General features: G+C 34.1%; 2 protein-coding genes across 2 annotated transcripts; one reads left to right on the top strand and one right to left on the bottom strand.

Annotated features, from left to right (window-relative positions):
- Window positions 1-3,105: 3,105 nt before the first annotated feature.
- LOC117931607 (pentatricopeptide repeat-containing protein At3g03580-like) lies at window positions 3,106-8,650 on the top strand. Its single transcript, XM_034852591.1, is given in 4 exon segments — window positions 3,106-4,546; window positions 4,549-6,278; window positions 6,689-6,780; window positions 7,610-8,650. Coding segments are annotated over 2 exon segments (2,667 nt in total). The 5' UTR covers window positions 3,106-3,282; the 3' UTR covers window positions 5,952-6,278; window positions 6,689-6,780; window positions 7,610-8,650.
- On the bottom strand, window positions 7,625-10,211 carry LOC117932024 (glutathione S-transferase U8-like). Its single transcript, XM_034853074.1, has 3 exons — window positions 10,106-10,211; window positions 8,045-8,190; window positions 7,625-7,864 (listed from the first exon to the last, which is right to left on the bottom strand). The coding sequence occupies exons 1-3, from the start codon at window positions 10,209-10,211 to the stop codon at window positions 7,625-7,627; spliced, it is 492 nt and encodes a 163-aa protein (XP_034708965.1).
- Window positions 10,212-22,444: the final 12,233 nt, after the last annotated feature.

Genomic DNA, 22,444 nt, shown 5'->3' with positions numbered 1-22,444 from the left:
GCAACGCCCTAAGCCTTAAGGCCTACAGGACCCAAGTACGAATCCTGGGAGGCCACTCTGTGATGCCCATGACTGGCACAGAGCCAAAAATATACTCCGCGGCCCTGCCCGGACAAAAACAAATGACGTCCCAACATGATTGATGAGCAAGATGCATTAAAGCTTGTTTTTCCAACTCTACTACCTATACCTAAGCACAGGACACTATTATCACATGGCTTGTGTGCCACCTTTGGAATGCAATTTATTTTTCCCCATAGGCCACATATTTCTATCCTCTTAATTCTTCATGCCTTCAAAAATCGATATTCCAAAAAAGTAATTTATTTATTTATTTTATTATTATTATTATTATTATTTTATCATTTCAAGACAGTAATTTTTCATTCTTCATAGAGTTTTAGGTCACCAAAAATCCAATTTTAATAAACATTTTGCTGCCATTTTCTATATGGCATGCACTTTCACAAATTTTATTTGATTTTAAAATAATTTTCAATTTTTTTACATTTTTAAGCATGAATAAAATTATGTAATTTCAAAGATAATGGGATTTATCGGATTAATTTATGTAAAATCAATTGGGCTTTGGTGGGCCTGACATATGAGATTCTCTCATTTGTTGATTAAATGTTATGTTGATTGATTTTGCCCTACTCCTTGATATGCATGTGATTATTTTATACTTAAGCTAACCTTGTTTTTATGATAACACTCAACTTGCAACTAAGGTACTACCCTCAAATTTCTCTTGCTTATTCATTTTTTATTTTCATGATTCTCATTTATTGGTATCCAATGATTAATTGATCAATTTCCATATTCGCCTCACCTTGATTAATAGAGACTCATTATAGGGCTTCGAGGGTGTTATGGTCTTTTACCGTATATTTCTAATAGATAACTTGACCCCAAACCTAAACTCAGTTACTCACAGACTTGTTTTTCTTTCAAGAGTCACACTTATGAGTTTTTTCTTTCTTATTTTATTTTTTCTCTTTAAAGATAAAATAAAAATAAGTAGTGACTCCAAGTTATTATAAAAATCATAATTTTCACCAAATAAATTAAAAGTGAGTCTCGCATGGGAATACACATGAAAAATACGGGTCCACACTTATTTTTGGTCAAAACTCATCTCCATGTCTCACCAACACCTAATTGCTCCACATCACCTCAGAATTTTCCAGCTCACCCAACATGCCACTAGTTCACACTTTTTTTTTACCTAAATGGTCTTTATGCTTTTCCCTATGAATACCTCATCTTGCAAAACTCCTTTTTCTTCTAGAATCTCGTCCCAACTTCTTCTAATTCTTTTACTCATGTGACCTCACAAAGAAAATCTATGTATTAGTAACCATAAGGCAAATTATACACTAACAAAAATTAAAATTCATTTCATGCAAAGTTAAAAATAAATTTTATGTAACCAAAAATTTAAAATCAAAATCATGTAGTTAGCAATTGAAAAAATCGATCAAACAAAAATAATCAAATATCACAATTTCCATTTCATGCATACAAAAATCAAATTATCTATCACACATAAAAAAAAATGATCCACACACAAACAAAAATCAAAATTGATCCAAACGCATTCAATATGAAAACCATGTCCTAGAAACATTAGTCAATTTTTAATACACTAAAAGAAACTCAATTAAACAAAATCCTTAAAAAAATAAGAGGTCACTCAAAAATCACAATAAAGATCCTTAAAGAGTCTCACTCAAAATATCTCCAAAGATAGTGACTAAGAGAGTCACGGTGGACTGCCAACGAGAACTTAAAAAGGGCTCAGAAAAGGACCATAAGTGAACAATATGGTAACAAATGATTTAGGAAGACAATCTTGAATGAAATGTGCCAAGAGGACAAAATAGAAAGTCTACACTTATATTTTTTTTATAAATATTTAAATACAACTTTTAATTGTAATGTTTTATTTTTAATTATTTTTTATATTTATATAATAATTCTTTTTAAATAACCTTGGAAAAAATTTAAAATATATTTTTAAAAAATATTTTATATCTATTTTTTAAGAATAATTACCAAACATGTTTTTTTTTTTTTAAAGAATAAAAGCTGCTTTTAAAATAAGCTTTTCAAATATATTCTTAATTTCCTAATTATTTCGCCTATGGGACTCACTTGTAAATCCATTTTACTTCCTAATACTCTTGAGTTTTCTTTTTTAATTTTATTTTTAAAATTTATGAAAATCTTTTTTAATTATTTCATAGGAAAAAGAATTTAAATGAATTTGATCATTTATTTGGACTAAAAATTGGATGTAACCATAATGATTTAAATAATTAAATATCTATTTACATATACTTCCCATTTTTTATTTTTAGAATTATAAAGTTTTATATAAAAATAAAATATCTTTTACAAAAAGAATAGATTTATCTTATGATTTTAAAAATCTCTTTATAGTATACCTCAATTTTTTTTTAAATAATTTTAAAAGCTATTACTTTTTCATTTTCAATATAAATATATAAGAATTCTTATATATTATATCAAAGTTATTATTTCAAAGAGACAAAGTTTGCGAATTAATAACTACATAACATGAAAGCAGCAAAATTCAACCATTTAATAAATGATTCTATACTATCTTGTTTGGCTAATTTATCATGACCACAAAATTTAATTTTACATTTATTAATAAAATTGGCAAACACATTGCGGAAAAGTTGTATTGTTATTGGGATGAAATATATGTTATTTGTATCTGATTCAATAAATCATTTTTGGACTTATTTAATAACTATTTTGAAAAATAATTTTTGAAAACTGTTATTTCGTATTTTATAAAACAAAAGTCTATTTGAAAACATAAAATATTTTAAAGTTATTTTTAATGTTTTTAAATGTATTTAATTTTTTTATCTATAATATTTTATTTTAAAATATTTTAGGTATGTGTATAATTATTTTTTAAAATAATTTTTAGAAAATAAGTAATATATATATATATATATATATATATATATATATAAGAAAATATTATCCGGTAACATTTCTACTCTTTAAGAATTGAAACGTGTTTTTCTATTTTTTTACTATAGGTAACCGAGAACGAAGAAAGCTACCAAACATAGCCTTAATTTCTTGTTTCGAACTCATTCTTATCGATCATGTTTTTCTTCTCTTTCACGGGTTCGAATTGATTGCAGGTGTGTGTCATCGATTCGTGTATAATAATTAACAGGCAATAATCTCAGAATTTTATAGTTTTACACATCCACCAAATTGTTTTCTCGTGTCATGAAAACTCTCAGGGTTTTACATGAATGTTCACGACAAACCCTCTTTTCCTCGATCTCAAGAGCTTTAGCGTCAGCAGCAACAACTACACAGCTCCACAAACTCCACTCCCTTATCATCACTTTGGGTCTCCACCACTCTGTCGTCTTCTCCGCTAAGCTCATTGCCAAGTACGCTCATTTCAGAGACCCCACTTCTTCTTTCTCTGTTTTTCGACTTGCTTCTCCTTCAAACAATGTTTATTTGTGGAATTCAATCATAAGGGCACTAACCCATAATGGGCTTTTCTCCGAAGCTCTTAGTTTATACTCTGAAACGCAGAGAATTAGGCTTCAGCCTGATACTTACACTTTCCCTTCTGTCATCAATGCCTGTGCCGGGTTATTGGACTTTGAGATGGCTAAGAGCATTCATGATCGTGTTTTGGAGATGGGTTTTGGTTCGGATTTGTATATTGGGAACGCTTTGATTGATATGTATTGTAGGTTCAACGATTTGGATAAGGCGCGTAAGGTGTTTGAAGAAATGCCTCTTAGAGATGTTGTTTCTTGGAATAGTCTGATTTCGGGGTATAATGCAAATGGGTATTGGAATGAAGCTTTGGAAATTTATTATCGTTTCAGAAATCTTGGTGTGGTGCCAGATTCGTACACTATGTCCAGTGTTTTACGAGCCTGTGGAGGTTTAGGTTCTGTTGAAGAGGGTGATATAATTCATGGATTGATAGAAAAGATTGGGATAAAAACGGATGTAATTGTGAACAATGGGCTCCTTTCCATGTACTGCAAGTTTAATGGATTAATAGATGGTAGAAGGATTTTTGATAAGATGGTACTTAGAGATGCGGTTTCTTGGAACACAATGATTTGTGGGTATTCTCAAGTGGGGTTGTATGAAGAATCTATCAAATTGTTTATGGAGATGGTGAATCAATTTAAACCAGACTTGTTGACCATCACATCCATCCTTCAAGCTTGTGGTCATCTAGGGGACTTAGAGTTTGGAAAATATGTCCATGACTACATGATCACAAGTGGGTATGAATGTGATACTACAGCGAGCAATATTCTTATCAATATGTATGCAAAGTGTGGCAATTTATTGGCTTCACAGGAAGTTTTTTCTGGAATGAAATGCAAGGATTCTGTGTCATGGAACTCAATGATCAATGTTTATATTCAAAATGGAAGTTTTGATGAAGCAATGAAGTTGTTTAAGATGATGAAGACCGATGTGAAACCAGATTCAGTCACTTATGTGATGCTCTATCTATGTCCACTCAATTAGGAGACCTAGACCTGGGGAAGGAACTTCACTGTGATCTAGCAAAAATGGGATTCAGTTCAAATATAGTTGTGAGTAACACTCTTGTGGATATGTATGCCAAATGTGGAGAAATGGGGGATTCACTTAAAGTATTTGAGAATATGAAAGCCCGTGATATAATCACATGGAATACTATTATTGCCTCATGTGTTCATTCTGAGGATTGTAATTTAGGATTGAGAATGATCAGTCGAATGAGGACTGAAGGAGTGACACCAGATATGGCTACGATGTTAAGCATCTTGCCTGTGTGTTCTTTACTTGCTGCCAAACGACAAGGGAAAGAGATCCATGGCTGCATTTTCAAATTGGGTTTGGAGTCAGATGTTCCAGTTGGTAATGTATTGATTGAAATGTACTCCAAATGTGGTAGTTTAAGTAATTCATTTCAAGTATTCAAGCTTATGAAGACAAAAGATGTGGTGACATGGACAGCGTTGATCTCTGCATGTGGTATGTATGGTGAAGGCAAGAAAGCTGTGAGAGCTTTTGGAGAGATGGAAGCAGCTGGTATTGTTCCTGACCATGTTGCCTTTGTTGCTATCATCTTTGCATGTAGCCATTCTGGTTTGGTAGAAGAAGGTCTTAATTACTTTCACCGGATGAAGAAAGACTATAAAATTGAGCCTAGGATTGAGCACTATGCTTGTGTAGTTGATCTTCTATCCCGATCTGCTCTTTTAGATAAAGCAGAGGATTTCATCCTTTCCATGCCATTGAAGCCAGATTCAAGTATATGGGGGGCTTTACTTAGTGCTTGTCGGATGAGTGGAGATACTGGGATTGCAGAACGTGTCTCAGAACGGATCATCGAATTGAATCCAGATGATACTGGGTATTATGTTTTAGTCTCAAATGTTTATGCAGCTTTAGGGAAATGGGATCAGGTGCGCTCAATACGGAAATCTATCAAAGCTAGAGGATTGAAAAAAGACCCTGGATGTAGCTGGATGGAAATTCAAAACAAGGTCTATGTTTTTGGCACTGGGACTAAGTTCTTTGAACAGTTTGAAGAGGTTAATAAGTTATTAGGCATGCTTGCAGGCTTGATGGCTAAGGAAGGTTATATTGCCAATTTGCAATTTGTACTGCATGACATTGATGAGGATGAGAAGAGAGACATACTTTGTGGGCACAGTGAAAGGCTTGCCATAGCATTTGGGTTGTTAAATACTAAACCAGGTACCCCTTTGCAGGTAATGAAAAATCTTCGGGTTTGTGAGGATTGCCACACTGTGACCAAGTACATATCAAAGATAGTGCAAAGAGAATTATTAGTTAGAGATGCCAATCGCTTTCATGTGTTCAAGGATGGAGCCTGTAGTTGTGGAGATTATTGGTAAGGGATATGATAACATCTTTGAATGATTGAACAAGATTGACAATGGAAGAAAAAGGGAGCATTTTTTATGTATCATATGGATGCCCATATTGGGAAAGGTCAGACTGGCTTCACATTATGCCATTATTTGATCATGTTCAATGTTTTGATACCCAGCTTTTTTATTGCAGGAGTATTGGGAGCATCAAAGTACAACTTACCTCTCAAGTTCCCATATGACACCATAAAGTTGTTTGAAATATTTTAGCTGAAATTGGGGTCCAGAGATAGTCAGCTGTCAAAATCCCTTTGTCATAACCTGAAGTTTCCAATGGTGGCAGAAGCTCGAGTAAGAAAATATATGCCCCTAAGTTTGGAATATGGCTGATATTTTAATAAGTTAATTAAAGTTATGATTGAGATTACATCTTATTGAGTCACCCCTTAACTAGTTACTCTCACACCTGGAAATTACTTGATGAGAAGCTAGACTATGTAGTGTTTTCATTTGAATGAATTTGATCACATGAAGCAAATTCTGTAAACAAAATTCTCAGGCTTCTGGAATTGAGGAGTAACCTCGTCCCTTTTCAAGATTGTATGTAGAAAAGGGAACTGAAATAAAGAAATTCTATAAACAACTAAAACACAACTTCCTCCAGATGCTTTTTTTTTAGGCCACTTTTGATTTTTTTTTTTCCTACATTCATATTTTTTTTGTACTTTTTGTCACGTTGTTCATTTTCTTTTTTGTTGTAGAATTGAGAAGTATAAGAAACCTTGAGATTTGGCCTAATTGATACTGGGGGGTTTGATCTTAATGGAGAAAGCAACTAAATAAGGAAAGCAAAGTAAGTTTGCAAATTCATGTGCATTTTCTTTTCATGTGCTTTTGTTTTTCCTTTTGGAAGGATGTTGGATTTTTAGGTATCTGGTATATGCATTTTAACTCGTGATTCATCGTTTTCTGGTTCTGTTCACATTCTTCCTTATGCATGTCCTTTACATGGAGAAGTTTAAGAAAAGGTCGAGGAGTTAGTCAAGGTGGTCAGAGTTCCATTCCCATTTTCTGGTTCCTGATTTCTTGGAAATGTTTGAAATTCTGTGTCCTTTTACATTATCATAAAGGCATTGTATGTAGTACTTGTTGCTAGAGGTGTGTCATCAGCAATTGCATCAATAATGATTCTTTTCTCTTTCCCCTGTTCATTTCTTGCTTTGGAAATTAAAAGAGCCTTTTGCCTGCAATTCTGTACCTTATTGCGTCATAGACAGTATTTTACTGGATTGGACTTGATTTCTGCAAAATGCACCATACTGTTCATGGTGTTAAAATCTGATTTGAGTTATAGGCTTGAAGTTTTCATTTGTAATTTGCCAGATGTCAAACTTTTTTGTGAGCTCTTCAATATCAAATATCAATATGAAAACCATTTTGTTTTTTGAAATGCAATTTTTGTCTCAGACTCAAAATAGCTGAGGACAGGGCTTTCTAATAATGATACTTGCAAGGAGTTCTTAAATAGGAAAGAAATAGAGCACAGAGCCCTCCCTTTATGGTACTTCAAATACAAACTTATTTGAAAATTCCACTTGCACACATACACACATTGATATGCAATATGATATGTATCTGATTCTTATTCATTCTACTTCATTAACCCTAGAGGTTCATGGCAGGAATCATGAACTGGTTCATTTAGATGCTGCTGCTGTGCAGCTGGCATCAAGAAGGGCATGGCAATTGGCAAGCATTTGGGCTTGAGGTGGCCAGTTATCTTTAATTATCTGAGCATCTGCAAAATCTTGTATCCATGCAGACACCAATGGCAACCTCTCCTCATGCACAATCTTCAGGCCAGCAATGTCCTTCAATATGCTGATCAAGTAATCAAGCCAACCTAATGCAAGATCAACAAATCCGATGGTGTCCTCCTGCCACGAATTTTTCAGGGTCTCCATAAGTCGAATTTTGCCTTCCTCCTGCTATTTCCCTTGCTTGATGAAGACACCCTGGACTGATGTCAAACCCTACACCAAAACAAATTCACATGTAGCAAACCATAAAGCCTTTCTCAAAGCTGTTTCAAGTGAGGAAAAACTTGAAAAAACAACCTTTTTGTCACCTAATTTGGCCCAGAAGCATGCCCTGACTTTCTGATAGGGGTCCTTGGGCAACAGGGCAGCTTGCTTCCTTCCCTCATCAATGTTTTTGAGAATGACAAGCAATTCATCACCAGTTTTTCCATTGTGTACAAGCACTGGAATCTTTTTGTAGGCAGGATTAAAATGGAGGGCTCTTGTTTAAGAGATTTCCAACAATGGTTTCGTATTCTATGCCTTTGATTTTGAGAGCCCAAACAATCCTCAGAGCAAAAGGGTTTGTCCATGTTCTGAAAAGCTTCACCTATCCTGCCATAATGTTTTGACCCAGCAAATGAAATAGCAGCTGAGGTGTCCCTTTCATGCAGATTTGTGCCATGGAATTTTCCAATATTTTACTTTAAATATCACATTTTCCTCATGTTTCCTCAGAATATTATCCATTCCCTCCCTTAGTTTGTTCTCTAACTCTGGAATATGGACAAAAAGCTTTCTTTTCCCCTGGTGTGATGATCTGCAGCTGGAGGGTGCTGTTTGTAGTGATTGTAGAGAGTACAGAATGACCCGCTTGTGTGCATGTGCTGTTTGAAGCGTTTGTATAAAACAATTTATCCTCAATGGTGGCCTCTCCTATTTTTATCTGGATGGAGAGCCTTCTTATTAAGATGGGTGTTAGGGCACAGATTTGCCTTTCTCAAATGAATGCACAAGTAACAATTATTTTGAAGGAAAATTATATCATTTTATAACTTACAAAACAATCATGAAAATTAACAAGATAAAATTATATGATTACTCCAACCTTCTCTTTAAATCCACCACTAAAATACAATCTCAAGTGGCATGGGAGTAGTATGTCAGCAACAAACAAAGAAGCACTCATTGAAACTGGCTTTGGTTTTTAAATATTTTGTGGAAATCTAGCCTACCCTATTAGTCTATTACACACGCAAGCCGACAAAGAATACAATTACCAACAAACATCTGATAAAAATTCAGTCATACTCTCTAAGTAATCACACTGGTGGAACCTGTGGGCTTGTAACGCTTGTACCTATGGGGACCGCATAGTGTGAACCCATGACTCATATGGATTAACGAGATTCCCATTGTACCAGTCTATTATCCAGCAAAACCACAGCCAAGGGAATAGGTTGGCAGAATCAGCGTGGAAAAAAGATCCTGTTGAACTTAACTCTAGTCCAACTTTGTGAAATGACTTAAGAGGTGTAGGATAAGTGAGAGCTAGCCATAATCCCTCTAATAAGCTGGCTACAGAGGCTCACCTTCACGTAGCTAGTTAGTAAGTTGAGGTCTCTTTCGTTAACAGAATTAACCAGATAAATTGTTCCACCAACGAAGAACAACCATGCACCACCACCCATAAAATCAAGAGTTCTCAATCTATGGTTAAGGGTAAAAATGCAAGTCTTTGTTAAAAATTGTGGTATCAGTAATTGACTTCAAAGGTCTTGCATATTGATTTTAGTGTCTCAACTTGATATCAAATTATATGCAAAATAAGATTGTTAAAAAGTTAAAAAAAAATTATTGAAAAAATAAATAAAATTAATTAAGCTGAAAAATTTAATAAACTTAAAAATATATTAATAAAATAATATTTAATTTATTATTAAAAATAAATTAACATATAAAATAATATACTATAAATGATATTATTACTATATAAAATAATAGCCTAAATTGATGCAATTGATACCACAATAATAAATTATTGAATTTTCACTTTTTCTTTTATCAATCTCCAACCATTAACATATAGGAAATATGTCATTTGTAAGGCAGTAAGCATTTAAATAACTAATTATTTTTACATAAAATAATACATTACACCCTTTTCTTCAAATTCCCAATCTCAAATACAGTAACCATAATACATTCTTCAAATTCCCAATCCTAAACACCAGGAACCACAACATGAAGAGAGAGATGTTGACCATCAACCTCAATGAGAGAGAGAGACTGAGGGTAGTCGGTGACTCGCAGAGCACACCCACGCCATGTTAACATGCAGAGATCGCTGTTAATGGAAGGAATTTGATGTTTTTTCACCAGTTAAAACAGTCACCACAACGACATCTTCAACGCAAAGGCGCTGCAGCCCAGCCTTGATGTCTTCTTTCTTCTTCCTTTTCTTCTTCATTATGGGTAGAGTCATGGGTCTAAGAGAACTTTTCTTTTCAAGATAATTTTTTGTTTTTTATGAGATTTCTCAATTTGGATTGTTGTTTGATGTTCTTTTATTGTGATTTAAAAAGGGAAAATTGAGTTTTGGATTTAATAGGAGAAATTTTTTACAACTTGGAGGATTCAACCAAGTCAACTTGAAATCTCGATCGAGTCAACTGAATTTGATCGATTTTTAGCCGAGTTTGGGTTGAAGATGGTATCAGGTATTGAACTAGGTAAGAAAAAGGTCCGAGGTAGATATGACTCGACTGATACTTTGAACTTTGTTCTTGATCTCATGTTCCATAGTTGCATACATGTTAATACAATGTGAAGTTTCTCCATGATTCTGTGGTGAACCCATTGAAATCCCTTCTCAACTGGGCTATGCAAGTTGCTAAGTGAAAGCAAGGCATAGAAGACATATAGGAGAGGTTGCACGACATTTGGGAACATTAGGGATGCTAACGAAGTTAGTGAAAGGAAAGTAGAAGACATCATCGCAGTGTAGAGGGTAGCAATAGGAGTAGAAGAGAGATAGGTGTCGAAGCTTAACGCAATCCCAAATGCTAATACAAATGCTAGTAGGCTAGTGTTGGCTCCTTGACTTAAACATTTCAGTGCTAAGGACCTCATAGGAAAGCACCTTGCACCCATGAGGCCCTAAGAAAAAGCAAGGTGGAGTCATGGGTGTAATAGCATGACTCATTGTTGCACCAAGAGAGTGCTTGGTCATGACATGGTGTCGTAGTAGCAATAAGATGAATGCATGAGTAGGCTGTCTTGACATGGACAAGACCTAGATGTGTAAGCTAAGAGAGGGTTTAACATGCACACAAGTTGCATAGAGATGCATGCAGCAACCTGCTTAAAGACGCAACAACAAGCTAATCGGATCCATGGGTCTATCTAATTACATGAGTGGATTGCTATTTAATTAAATTTAAAAATTAAAAAATTGTGAAATTTTAAAATTAAAAATAGTAATCGAAATTAAAATTAAAGTAAAATAAATTAAAATAAATAGTTGTTATTAACCTTTTTTTGCACTTGAAGCACACCAAGTCCCTTTTCTCATCTCATCTCTCTTTGTCACCATGGGATGAAGATTCCTTTTTAAAGGAGTCTCTTCTAGAAGTGAACATTGTTCCTTTAAACTTTTCACCCCTCATGAACTTGTTGAACTTTCTTATGATGAGAACTAAGTCTTCATCTTCTTCACTTTGTTTTTCTTCTTCAACTTCTTCTTCTTCCTTAGTTGTAGCTTTGAGAACTATGCTCTTCTTCTTTTTGTTTTCCCCTTCTTGTTGCTTCTTTGCCAAATTGATCTCATATGTCATCAATGACCCTATGAGTTCCTCCAAAGGTAGCTTGGTCAAGTATTTGGCTTCTTGAATTGCAGTGACCTTTGTATCCCACTTTGATGGAAGTGATCTTAAGATCTTCATCACCTTCTCCAATTCCTTGTAGGTCTTTCCCAAAGCTTCAAGACCATTGACAATGTCAGTGAACCTAGTGATCATCTCAACAATAGTTTCGTTATCTTTCATAAAAAAAAAAAAATTACATAACTATGAACAAGTAAATTGATTTTTGACTCTTAAACTTGATTTGTTCTTTCATGAGTTATTTTAAGTAATCTTCAAATTTCTTTAGTTGATTTGCATTAACAAATTCTATTATATTCATTTCTATCCATAACACATTGTAAAGTATAAACGACTCTAGCATTTAATTGAAAATTTCTTCTATCACACTCATCCATTTCTTGCTTGGGTTTTGGAAACATGACTCCATCAACTAGTTTTAAAAGAAAAGTTGAACCATCTTTAATGACATCCCATATGTCTAAATCAGTTGATTGTAAAAACCAAGTCATTTTAGTTTTTGTCGAGCTGTAAATAGGTTGTAATTGAGTTGTAAGTAGAATAGGAGAATTATTTTAAAATCTCTTAAATTGGGGGATTCAGTTAGATAGTTTTTTTATTTAGGAATAAGTTAGTTTCCTATTATGTCTCTTGTTTTCTATTTCTTCTTTGGTAATCTCCTATATAAACTGTGTGTATAGTCAATCTAATAGATAGAAATTATTATTTTTCATCCCATATTTCGTGTCATGGTATCAAAGCAGTAGGTTTTTAAAACTTGGGCATCATTTTGGCCTTCATTGCCATTTTTTTCTAACCTTCATAACTGGATTTTTTTTTATTCACGTTTTCTTTCTTTGCTTTGTTTTGCTGTGTTTTCTGAAGGCAAAACAGAGTATTTCATGTGTTCTTTTACCAGCCTTCATTGCTACTGGTTTTTTGTTTCGCGATCTGCCTTAATTCCTAAGAGATTAGTTTTTTCGTGGAAGATGTTAAAGGTTGTAGAGACGACTACTACAGCACAATCGGAGGAGATTGTTCGATCTCAACAACCTGGGGAATTGCAAAACATTCAGGCTGCGTATAGGCTGGATGGAAAAAATTACCTTAAATGGTCTTAACTTGTTCGTACTATGTTGAAAGGGAAAGAGAATATTAACCATCTTATGGGTACAGGGTTGAAACCAGGGGATCTCCGTTTTGAAGCATGGGATGAAGAAAATTCTATGATTATGGCATGGTTGTGGAATTCTATAACTCCTGAGATTAGCGACACATGTATGTTCTTGGCTAAAACTAAGAATATTTGGGACGCAATCCAACAAACGTATTCAAAAGCTAAAGATGTGACTCAAGTATATGAGGTTAAGGTGAAGACGATTACTGCAAAATAGGGAAGTAAAACAGTTATTGAATATGCCAATCAATTGAAAGCTTTGTGGCAAGAACTTGATCATTATAAGGTGATAAAAATCAAATGTCTTGAGGATGCTGCTGTTCTAAAGGATTTCATTGAATAGAGTATATGATTTTCTTGTTGGGCTTAACTCGAAATTTGATCAAGTGAGAATCCACATTCTTGGCAAGTAGGAGTTTATGTGCTTTAATGAGGTGGTGGCACTGATTCGAGGTGAGGAAAGCTGAAGGAGTGTTATGCTTAAACCACAAACCTTGGATGGATCAGCCCTAGTTACAAAAATAGAATATTCAGAACAAGGAAAGAATGATCTACCTAAACACTTAGGTAGAGACAATCAGTGGAAGGAGAACAAGGACAATCTCTGGTGCACCTATTGCAAGAAACTAAGGCACACAAAAGAGAAGTGTTGGAAGTTGAATGGTAAGCCACCAAGTCGTGAATGGGGAAACTGTTGAGGACAGCAAAGGCCTCAAGCACACATGGCAGAGCAGCCCAAAACAAAGGAAAATTCAGCAATAGGCGGGTTTAATAGTGAAGAAATGGAGAAGCTGAGAAGCTTGTTGGGATCCCTTGACAAACCTGCGAGAACTTGTTCTTTGACTCTTTCAGGTATACCTTCATTCTCTTTTTATGAAAATGCCTCACATAGGGTTTATGATGACTCTTGGATAATAGACTTCGGTGCCATAGACCATATGACCTCCAAATCTCAACTTTTCCATACCTATACCCCAAGCCTAAGTAATAAGAAAATTGCAGTGGCCAATGGCTCTTTAGCTACTGTTGCAGGTTTTGGAGACATATACATCACACATACCCTTATTCTTAAAAATGTCCTTCATGTACCAAAATTGTTGGCCAACCTTGTTTCCATTCAAAATCTTACCCATGATCTTAAATGTTATGCTATTTTTTTCCCTTCTTATTGTGTTTTTCAGGAACAAGGCTCGGGGAGGAGGATTGGACTTGCTAAGGAAAGAAGCGGCCTTTACCACCTTGAATCATCTCAGAAAACTAGTAATAATTTGTCGTTGTCTTTTCTCAGTTCCTCAAATAAAGAGACCATTTGGTTGTATCACCTATGTCTAGGTCATCCATATTTTAGGGTTTTAAAGGTCATGTTTCCTCATTTGTTCCAAGGATTAGATATTTCTAAGTTTCATTGTGAAACTTGTGAATTGGCAAAACATACTCATGTATCTTTTCCTATTAGTAATAAAAGAAGTTCTCATTCTTTTCATTTGATTCATAGTGACATATGGGGTCATTCGACTATACCTAATGTTTCTGGGGCTCATTGGTTTGTATCCTTAATTGATGACTGCACTCGAGTTACATGGATATTTCTTCTTAAACAAAAATCTAATGTTAGCATTATTATACCTAATTTCCACTCAATGGTTCAAAACCAATTTAGGGTTAAAATAAAAAGCTTTAGGACAAACAATGCTAGAGATTACTTCAACCAGATTTTGTCACCCTATTTTCAATCATAGGGCATTCTCCATGACTGATCATGTGTTAACACATCTAAAAAAAAATGGGGTAGCCGAGAAGAAAAATGGGCATTTACTCAACACAACCCGAGTCTTACTCTTTCAAGGGAATGTTCCTAAGTCCTATTGGGGGAAAGCTATTCTTACTGCCACATACATGATAAATAGAATTTCCTCACGCGTGTTAGACAAAAAGCCCCATAGAGATACTTAAGAGTTTCTATCCACACTTCAAAACCTCAAATGGGCTCACTCCTAGGGTATTTGGGTGCACTGCATTTGTTCATGTCCACGGCCAACATAGAGACAAGCTAGATCCTCGAGCCATAAAATGTGTCTTCCTTGGTTACTCATCCACTAAAAAATGATACAAGTGTTACAATCCCTCAGTCGAAAAATTTTACATCTCTACAGAAGTCACCTTCACAAAAAATAAACCTTTTTTTCCCCAAGTCCTCTCTTTAGGGGGAGATTTCAATGATGGAAGATAGTCCTTGTGAGTTCTTTAAACCTTTTGACCTTCCTCATGTCTCAACCCATGGTGATGAAAAACCTGAGTCATCCGAGCCAATCACACCTGAGTCACCCAATTTTCCCACTGAACTCGTGCCATCCCCTGTTCCAGCCAGTGTCCCTCGCAATTTTCCACAAGTTCCTAAGGTGTATTCAAGGGAAAAGGTCATTCCAAAACAAAACCAGGTCCAAAAATCCAACTTAGATTTTAGGAATGAAATCACGGTAAGATTAAAGCCACTTTTACATACACAACCTGGTGAAACTTCCACTGACTCAACAGACAACCTAGACCTAGACCTTCCCATTGTTGTCAGAAAAGGCACCAGAGAATACACTAACCGACCACTCTATCCACTATCACACTATGTGTCTCTTAAGCATCTATCACCAGCCCACAAGAATTTCATTGTGAGTCTAAACACCACTATCATCCCTGACATTGTTTTTGAGGTATTGACAAAAAGGGAATGGAATGATGCTATGAGAGAGAAGATGAGTGCATTAGAAAAGAATAAAACATGGGAGATTGTTGAAAGACCGAAAGGAAAAAACATTGTTGATTGCAAGTGGATTTTCACACTGAAATATAAGGCCGATGGATCTCTTGAGAGACATAAAGCAAGATTGGTAGCCAAAGGGTACACTCAAACTTATGGAGTTGATTGTCAGAAGACTTTTGCTCTAGTTGCAAAAATGAATACTGTAAGAATCCTATTGTCATTGGCTGCCTAGTACAATTGTCAACTCCTTCAGTATGATGTTAAGAATGCATTTCTTCATGGTGATTTAGATGAAGAGATTTACATGAACATCCTACCGGGATTTGAGGGAAACATAGGTAACAAGGTGTGCAAGCTGAAAAAGGCCCTTTATGGGCTAAAACAATATCTTAGGGCTTGGTTTGGGAGATTTTCAAAAGTTATGAAAGAGTCTAGGTACAAACAAAGCCAAGGTGACCACACTCTCTTCATTAAGCACTCAGCTGTAGGGAGAGTAACTGCTCTTCTAGTCTATGTTGATGACATCATAGTGACTGGAAATGATGAAAGAGAAAAGCATGAAGTGAAGTAGAGATTTGCAATAGAGTTTGAGATAAAGGAACTAGGGAAACTAAAGTACTTCCTCGGTATTGAGGTGGTGTATTCTAGACAAGGGATATTCCTCTCTCAACAAAAGTATGTGACTAATTTATTGATAGAAACAAGAAAGATTGGGTGTAAACCAGTCTCTACCCTAATGGATCCAAACCACAAGTTGGGATAAGCTAAAGAAGAACCATTATTGGATAAAAGAATGTACCAAAGACTAGTTGGTAGGCTCATATACCTTGCTCACACTCGGCCAGACATCCCCTACTCGGTGAGCGTGATCAATCAATTCATGCATGATCCAAGAGAACCTCATCTTCAAGCTGCTTATAGGGTGCTGCATTACTTGAAAGGCAACCCCGGGAAAGGAATTTTGTTCAAGAAGAACAATACTCTTGCTCTAGAAGCATACACCGACGTTGACTGTGTAGATTCCTTAATGGATCGAAGATTAACTACAGGTATTGTACTTTTCTTGGAGGTAATCTGGTAACATGGAAAAGTAAAAAGCAGAATGTGGTAGCAAGGTCGTCTGCAGAATCAAAGTTTAAGGTCATTGCTCAAGGGTTGTGTGAACTACTTTGGCTGAAGATTATTCTAGATGATTTGAGAATCAAGTGGGATGGTCCTATGAAGCTTTATTGTGATAACAAGTCAGCTATCGATATTGCTCATAACCCTATACAACATGATAAGACAAAACATATTGAGATTGATAGGCATTTCGTCAAAGAAAAATTGGAGGAAGGAGTAGTGTGTATGTCCTATATTCCATTAGAACATCAATTAGCTGATATCCTAACAAAATGGCTGAACAGTTCAATGTTTCACGATCTTGTATTCAAGCTAGGAATGGAATACATCTATTCCTCAGCTTGAGGGGGAGTGTCGAGCTGTAAATAGGTTGTAATTGAGCTGTAAATAGAATAGGATAATTATTTTAAAATCCCTTAAATTTGGATATTCAGTTAGATAGTTTTTTTTATTTAGGAATAAGTTAGTTTCCTATCATGTCTCTTGTTTCCTATTTCTTCTCTTGTAATCTCCTATGTAAATTGTGTGTATAGTCAATCTAATAGATAGAAATTATTATTTTTCATCCCATATTTCATGTCAGTTTTCCAATAGGGATAATCGGTTCCTATAAAAAAGGAAGGTCTATTGGTTACAAAACTTTCAATGAGAGATGAGCTTAATGGATTAGCCATTTCCTCTTAGACGATTAAGTTTTAAACAAGAGGCTTAGCTCTGATAACAATTGAGAAAATAAAGGCTAATATTAATAGAGAAAACATCCAAGAGGGAGGGAGGGGGGTGAATTGGGTTTTTAAAAATTTTTTTCAAACACAACATATTCAAGCAAATGAAGCACAAATATAAAGAGATAAGGTTAGAGGAAGAAAACTTAGATTTTATAGTGGTTTGACACTTCTTACCTATGTTCACTCTCCTCAAGCTCCTAACTGAGTGGAGATTCCACTATACTTGAAGCTTCAACCAAGCTTCCAACACCTTTACACTTGGATTCTAGATCCAATGAGCTCTTACACAATCCCTCTAAGTTTCTACTCACTTGAAGCTTCTAACACTCAAATAAACAATTCAAATATCTCAATCTAGCTCAACAATGGTTCAAATACAACTTAAAGCTAGGATGAAACACAAAGGTGCACTAAAGAATATGCAAATGGAGATTTAATGCACCAAGGAAAGAATGAGAGCTTTTAAGGTAAGAATAAGTAGGTAAACAAATAAATACATGTGTTATCTTGCTCATAAATGAAGTGGAGCTCTCAATTTATAAGTTTCTAGCTTTGGGAGCCAAAATGCCAAAAAGTAGTCTCGATCAGTCGAGTTGGGGGTCAATTAGTTGACTAGCCGTTGGGCAATAAATGCATGGCAGGTGACTGTTAGTCCTCGATTGGTCCTCGATCGGTCCTCGATTGATAATGAAAGGCTACTGGAAGAGAGAGAATATTTTTTGCATCTCTCAACTAGACCTTGATTGGGAAAGTGTAACCGATCGACCGGTACCCTAGCCGGTTGAGCTGTAGGCCATTACCTCGACCAATTCACCATTTTTTGCTCAAAAACCTATCTTTTTTTTGTCATTTTCTCTTCTAACACTTAGGCAAGGTTTTTAAGTAAATTAATATGGCAATTTTGAAATGATTTTCCTAAGATTCATTTGATAAAATTTGGGTTTTAACAGAAATGTAACTTTAATATATAAATCGAGTTTTAAAAGATGCATGGAAAGATATGAAAATCCTAAGTGCACCCATGCATTCATCTTACATATGTTTCCTATAATTAAAGGGTCTTCCAATTGTCTTGATCTTGCATCCATTGGGTCCTTTGATGAATTTCTAAATTAACATATGAAATTCTTTATAGTTCAAACTAATTAGTAACTTAACCATGGTTTATTATTATCAAAACGCAATTAGGAGAACTCTTGGGCTAACAATTACTACTAAAAAAGAGCACATTTTAAATAATAATTCTAATCAATTCCATACCTTTTGAGTAGTAATTATGCCTAACATACCCAATTAATACATTATTGCCCTTGCAAGTGATATTAATGATTTTTGTGAAGTTTTGGAGCTATTTCAAAGTGATTTTTGATGCATTGAGTGACAAAAGATAAATGGAATTGAAGAGGGTGAATAATGTGGATGATGAGGAAGGAACAATATAATTAGTTTGGATTGGGATTTAGATTCAATTGAAGGTAGTTAAAGTGGAGTCAAAATATGAAAATGAAGGAAGTAACAAAGAGGAGCTTAAAAACCATATGGTGCAATTTTGGATGACTGTGCGAAATGGACTAGAAAAGGAAAATCGACTGTAGGCTAAGAAGGATTTGTAAGCTGATTTCGCATGAACATGCGAAAAATTCACACAACCATGCAAAATGGTCTAGGAAGCTACTGAAACTGTTGGCTCCATTGATTTCCCACAACCATGCGAAATTTATTTCGCACAACCATGCGAAATTAGTTTTCTTCATACGAAATGGTTAAGCTTGTGTGAAATGGCTATTTTGCTAATTAACTCTAGATTGCTTAATGGAGAAGCTTCTGGAAAACCTCTTAGATCATGCCAAGTATCCACTTGACCTTGACCTATAAATATAAATTTGAATTTCTCATGTAGGGACTTTTGAGACATTTTTTATTGTAGAATTTTCTATATTTTCTTTCTTAATAGAATTCTTTATTTTCCTTCAGTTTCTTGCTAGTCAAACATGCATTGTGAGACCAAATCTCCAAGTATGAGTGGCTAAATCTTGTTTTTTTGAAGGAATGAGGATCTAGAGGTAAGATCCATGGTGAATTAGAGAAATGAGCTTGAATTGCAAAGGTAATTTGATCCAATTGGTTGATTACTTGAATTTTGGGGGGTTTCTCTTCAAATTATCTTGAATGACTATTACATTGCAAACTAGATGGATTCATTAAATTCTTAAACTTAGATTTAATGAGATCGAATAGTTGCATTGTATGAATTATTAGAAGAAGATTTAAGATAAATTGAATATATAGTTTAAATTGATCTCTTAGATTAAATAACTTAATTTGAGGAGAAATTAGATCTAGACTTAAAACTAAATCTAAAATCGGTTTAAATGAAAATTTAAGTCTTTGTTCTAATTTGATGAAAAACATATCTCAACATGTATTCATTATGGAAATTGTTTTCTAGAAAATCATGACTATGATAATTTCATTTCCTATTAATTTTCTTCTATTTTACATTTTATTGTTCTTCTTAATTAGAAACTATTGTTATTTTGATTTTTCATCATGAATTGCCAAATCAATTTCACTTGATTACAACCTTTTATTTTCCTCCATTTAAGTCTTAATTGTCAAGAATAATCCATCATAATGAACGGCATCTAATAAACTATGGTAGTTTGTACTTAAACTATTTTTGATTGGTTACAAGATATTCTAGAATAGTGAATTAAGTTATAAATTATGTTTTGAAACGATAAATGATAAAAAATCAATCAATCAGGGTATTAACAAACAGGTGATCTTATTGAAAACTTTTGATCATTTCATAGGTTATTTTCTAACCACACAAGGGAAAAAGGTAGGCCGGAAAATTTAACCTTTAATTTGATGACATCTCATGAAAATTTTTTGTCGCAAGCTGGTACTAAGGGCTCAAATTTTGTGACTGGGGGAATGTTTTTGTGCTAGTGGATTTCGATGAAGGTGCAAAGTCAAAGTTGGAACTGAGACCATGTCATTTGGCAAAAGGATCAATCCTACTCATTGTTTACAAGGCGTTGTGGTTTCTTAAACAAGGAATTTTTGAATCATTGGTTTGGGATGCGATTGCCAATTAGGACCATTAGGTTGGGCAATTTTATATGTTCACAAGTTGATTTTAGCAGGAAATTGGCAAAGGAAGAAAAATAAATATTAAAGTAAATGATTTTTGTTTTTTGGATAAAAACAATATAAAAATAATTTATTAATTTTAAATTTAAGTTTATCTTTTATTTTTTATTTTTTATAACTCAATTAGACATTCAAATTGACTTCGAGCCTATCTCTTGCTAATTTTATTTATTTTTCTCTTCCATACGAAAAGAGGAAAAAAAAATTATTTCCTTTAGGCTATGTTTGGTTCCCGGAAAATGCGAGAGAAAGAAAATTGGGAGGAAAAATAGAAGGAAAGAAAAAACTAAAGAAATGATTATAAATTTTTTCACTTGTTTGGTTATCTGTGGAAAATTCAAAGGAAAAAAAAAAAGAATTCATTTTCTTTTGTTTGGTTAACCACGAAAAAAAGTAAATGAAAAATTGAAGGAAAATAAAATCAACAATTTGTTTTAGATGGTTATCAATTTGTTGAATAATAATTTTTTTTTCAGGAAAACAAAAATTGAACTCTTGGAGTATATTGGTAGAAAGATATCATTCTCATTCAACCCTCCCTCTAACTATATTCAGTGATACACACCACTATCTGTATTGTTCATTCTCCATCTATAGTTAGACTATTTGGATTAATAAAATTGAGAAAAAAAATATTAACAAATTTTCATGCCTAGCGTGTTAAAAACATGTTGTAGAAACTAGTTACATTTAGCCATTGAAATTTCCATTGTAGCGCACACAGGTTGAAATTTAAACCATCACATTTCAGTCACAAACTTCTATGAATTTACCTTTTCTGCAACTTCAAGTTTTCAGTGCTACAAATTGGAAAATGGTTTTTATTACCAAATTTTCAATTTCACAAAACAAAACAATAGACCAGAAAAATGGTCAGAAAATTGTAATTATTTACTGTGATCTTTATGCCATCAACCAAAAGTGGCTACAAAAATCAAAGGAGATTCTCAAAATCAACAAAAGGTTTCTTTAAGAAAGTAATAGAAACATAAATTTGAAAATAATATATAATAATTCTCTTTTATTTTGAATACCTTCATCTATAAATATATTTTTGAGTTCTATATATTATTACTTGATATCATAAATATATATATATAACTAAGGTAATCCTGCACTAGAAAGGATGTTATAATAAACCGCTCAATGTTTTGAATGAACTAAGATGATATGGAGGCTGCCATTATAGTGCACTGCCCTCCGAAGAACCAATCATTTATCTGCAATGAAACATGCAGAATTCATACATATATCCTATGATCAATGTAGAGATACATGAGCAAAAAGGACTAGATAAAAATGTAAAAACGGGTATCAAAACTAAGGTAAAAGTAATTGCAGATTTGATTATCCTTAAGTTGGTTTACACAACTTCTAACAACACTCAGCCACTGAAATTAGCCAACTATCCAGAGTGCCACTCCACAACCCCATGATGCTATCTATACAAAACATATCACCTTAAGCACCTGAGGCAATCAAACTGAACTCTGTGCTCTATTCGCTAGCCGCAAAAACTTTGACAAAGAAGTGTATTAAGTTCATTATTCAGTCTGAAATTTGCTTGATTACTTAAGAATACTTGGTCCTCCACTTGGTTTTGGGATGAATGAAGGAGAGTAGAGTATTAAAAAGAAGATGATGAATGAATGACAAAGAAGTGAACTTACTCAGATTTTTATCAGGATGAACTTGCTTTGCGTGCACAAATAATAGAAAAGTAAATTAGGTAAAAAGAAATGGAAAACCCATACACTATTTTAGTACAAATGAATCTATATTTTAGTTCAAATGCAACAAATGGGATCACCATTGAGGTTCCTTTGATACACTATTTTAGTTCAAATGCATATTGAATTTGTGTATCACGTGGCACAATCATAAATTGTCATCCTTCCTCCAACTAATGAACAT

The sequence above is a fragment of the Vitis riparia genome, chromosome 15 (genome assembly GCF_004353265.1).
Source record: "Vitis riparia cultivar Riparia Gloire de Montpellier isolate 1030 chromosome 15, EGFV_Vit.rip_1.0, whole genome shotgun sequence".
Taxonomy (NCBI): domain Eukaryota; kingdom Viridiplantae; phylum Streptophyta; class Magnoliopsida; order Vitales; family Vitaceae; genus Vitis; species Vitis riparia.
The sequence above is the reverse complement of the archived record's forward strand: the minus strand, read 5'-3'. Positions and strand labels throughout refer to the sequence as shown.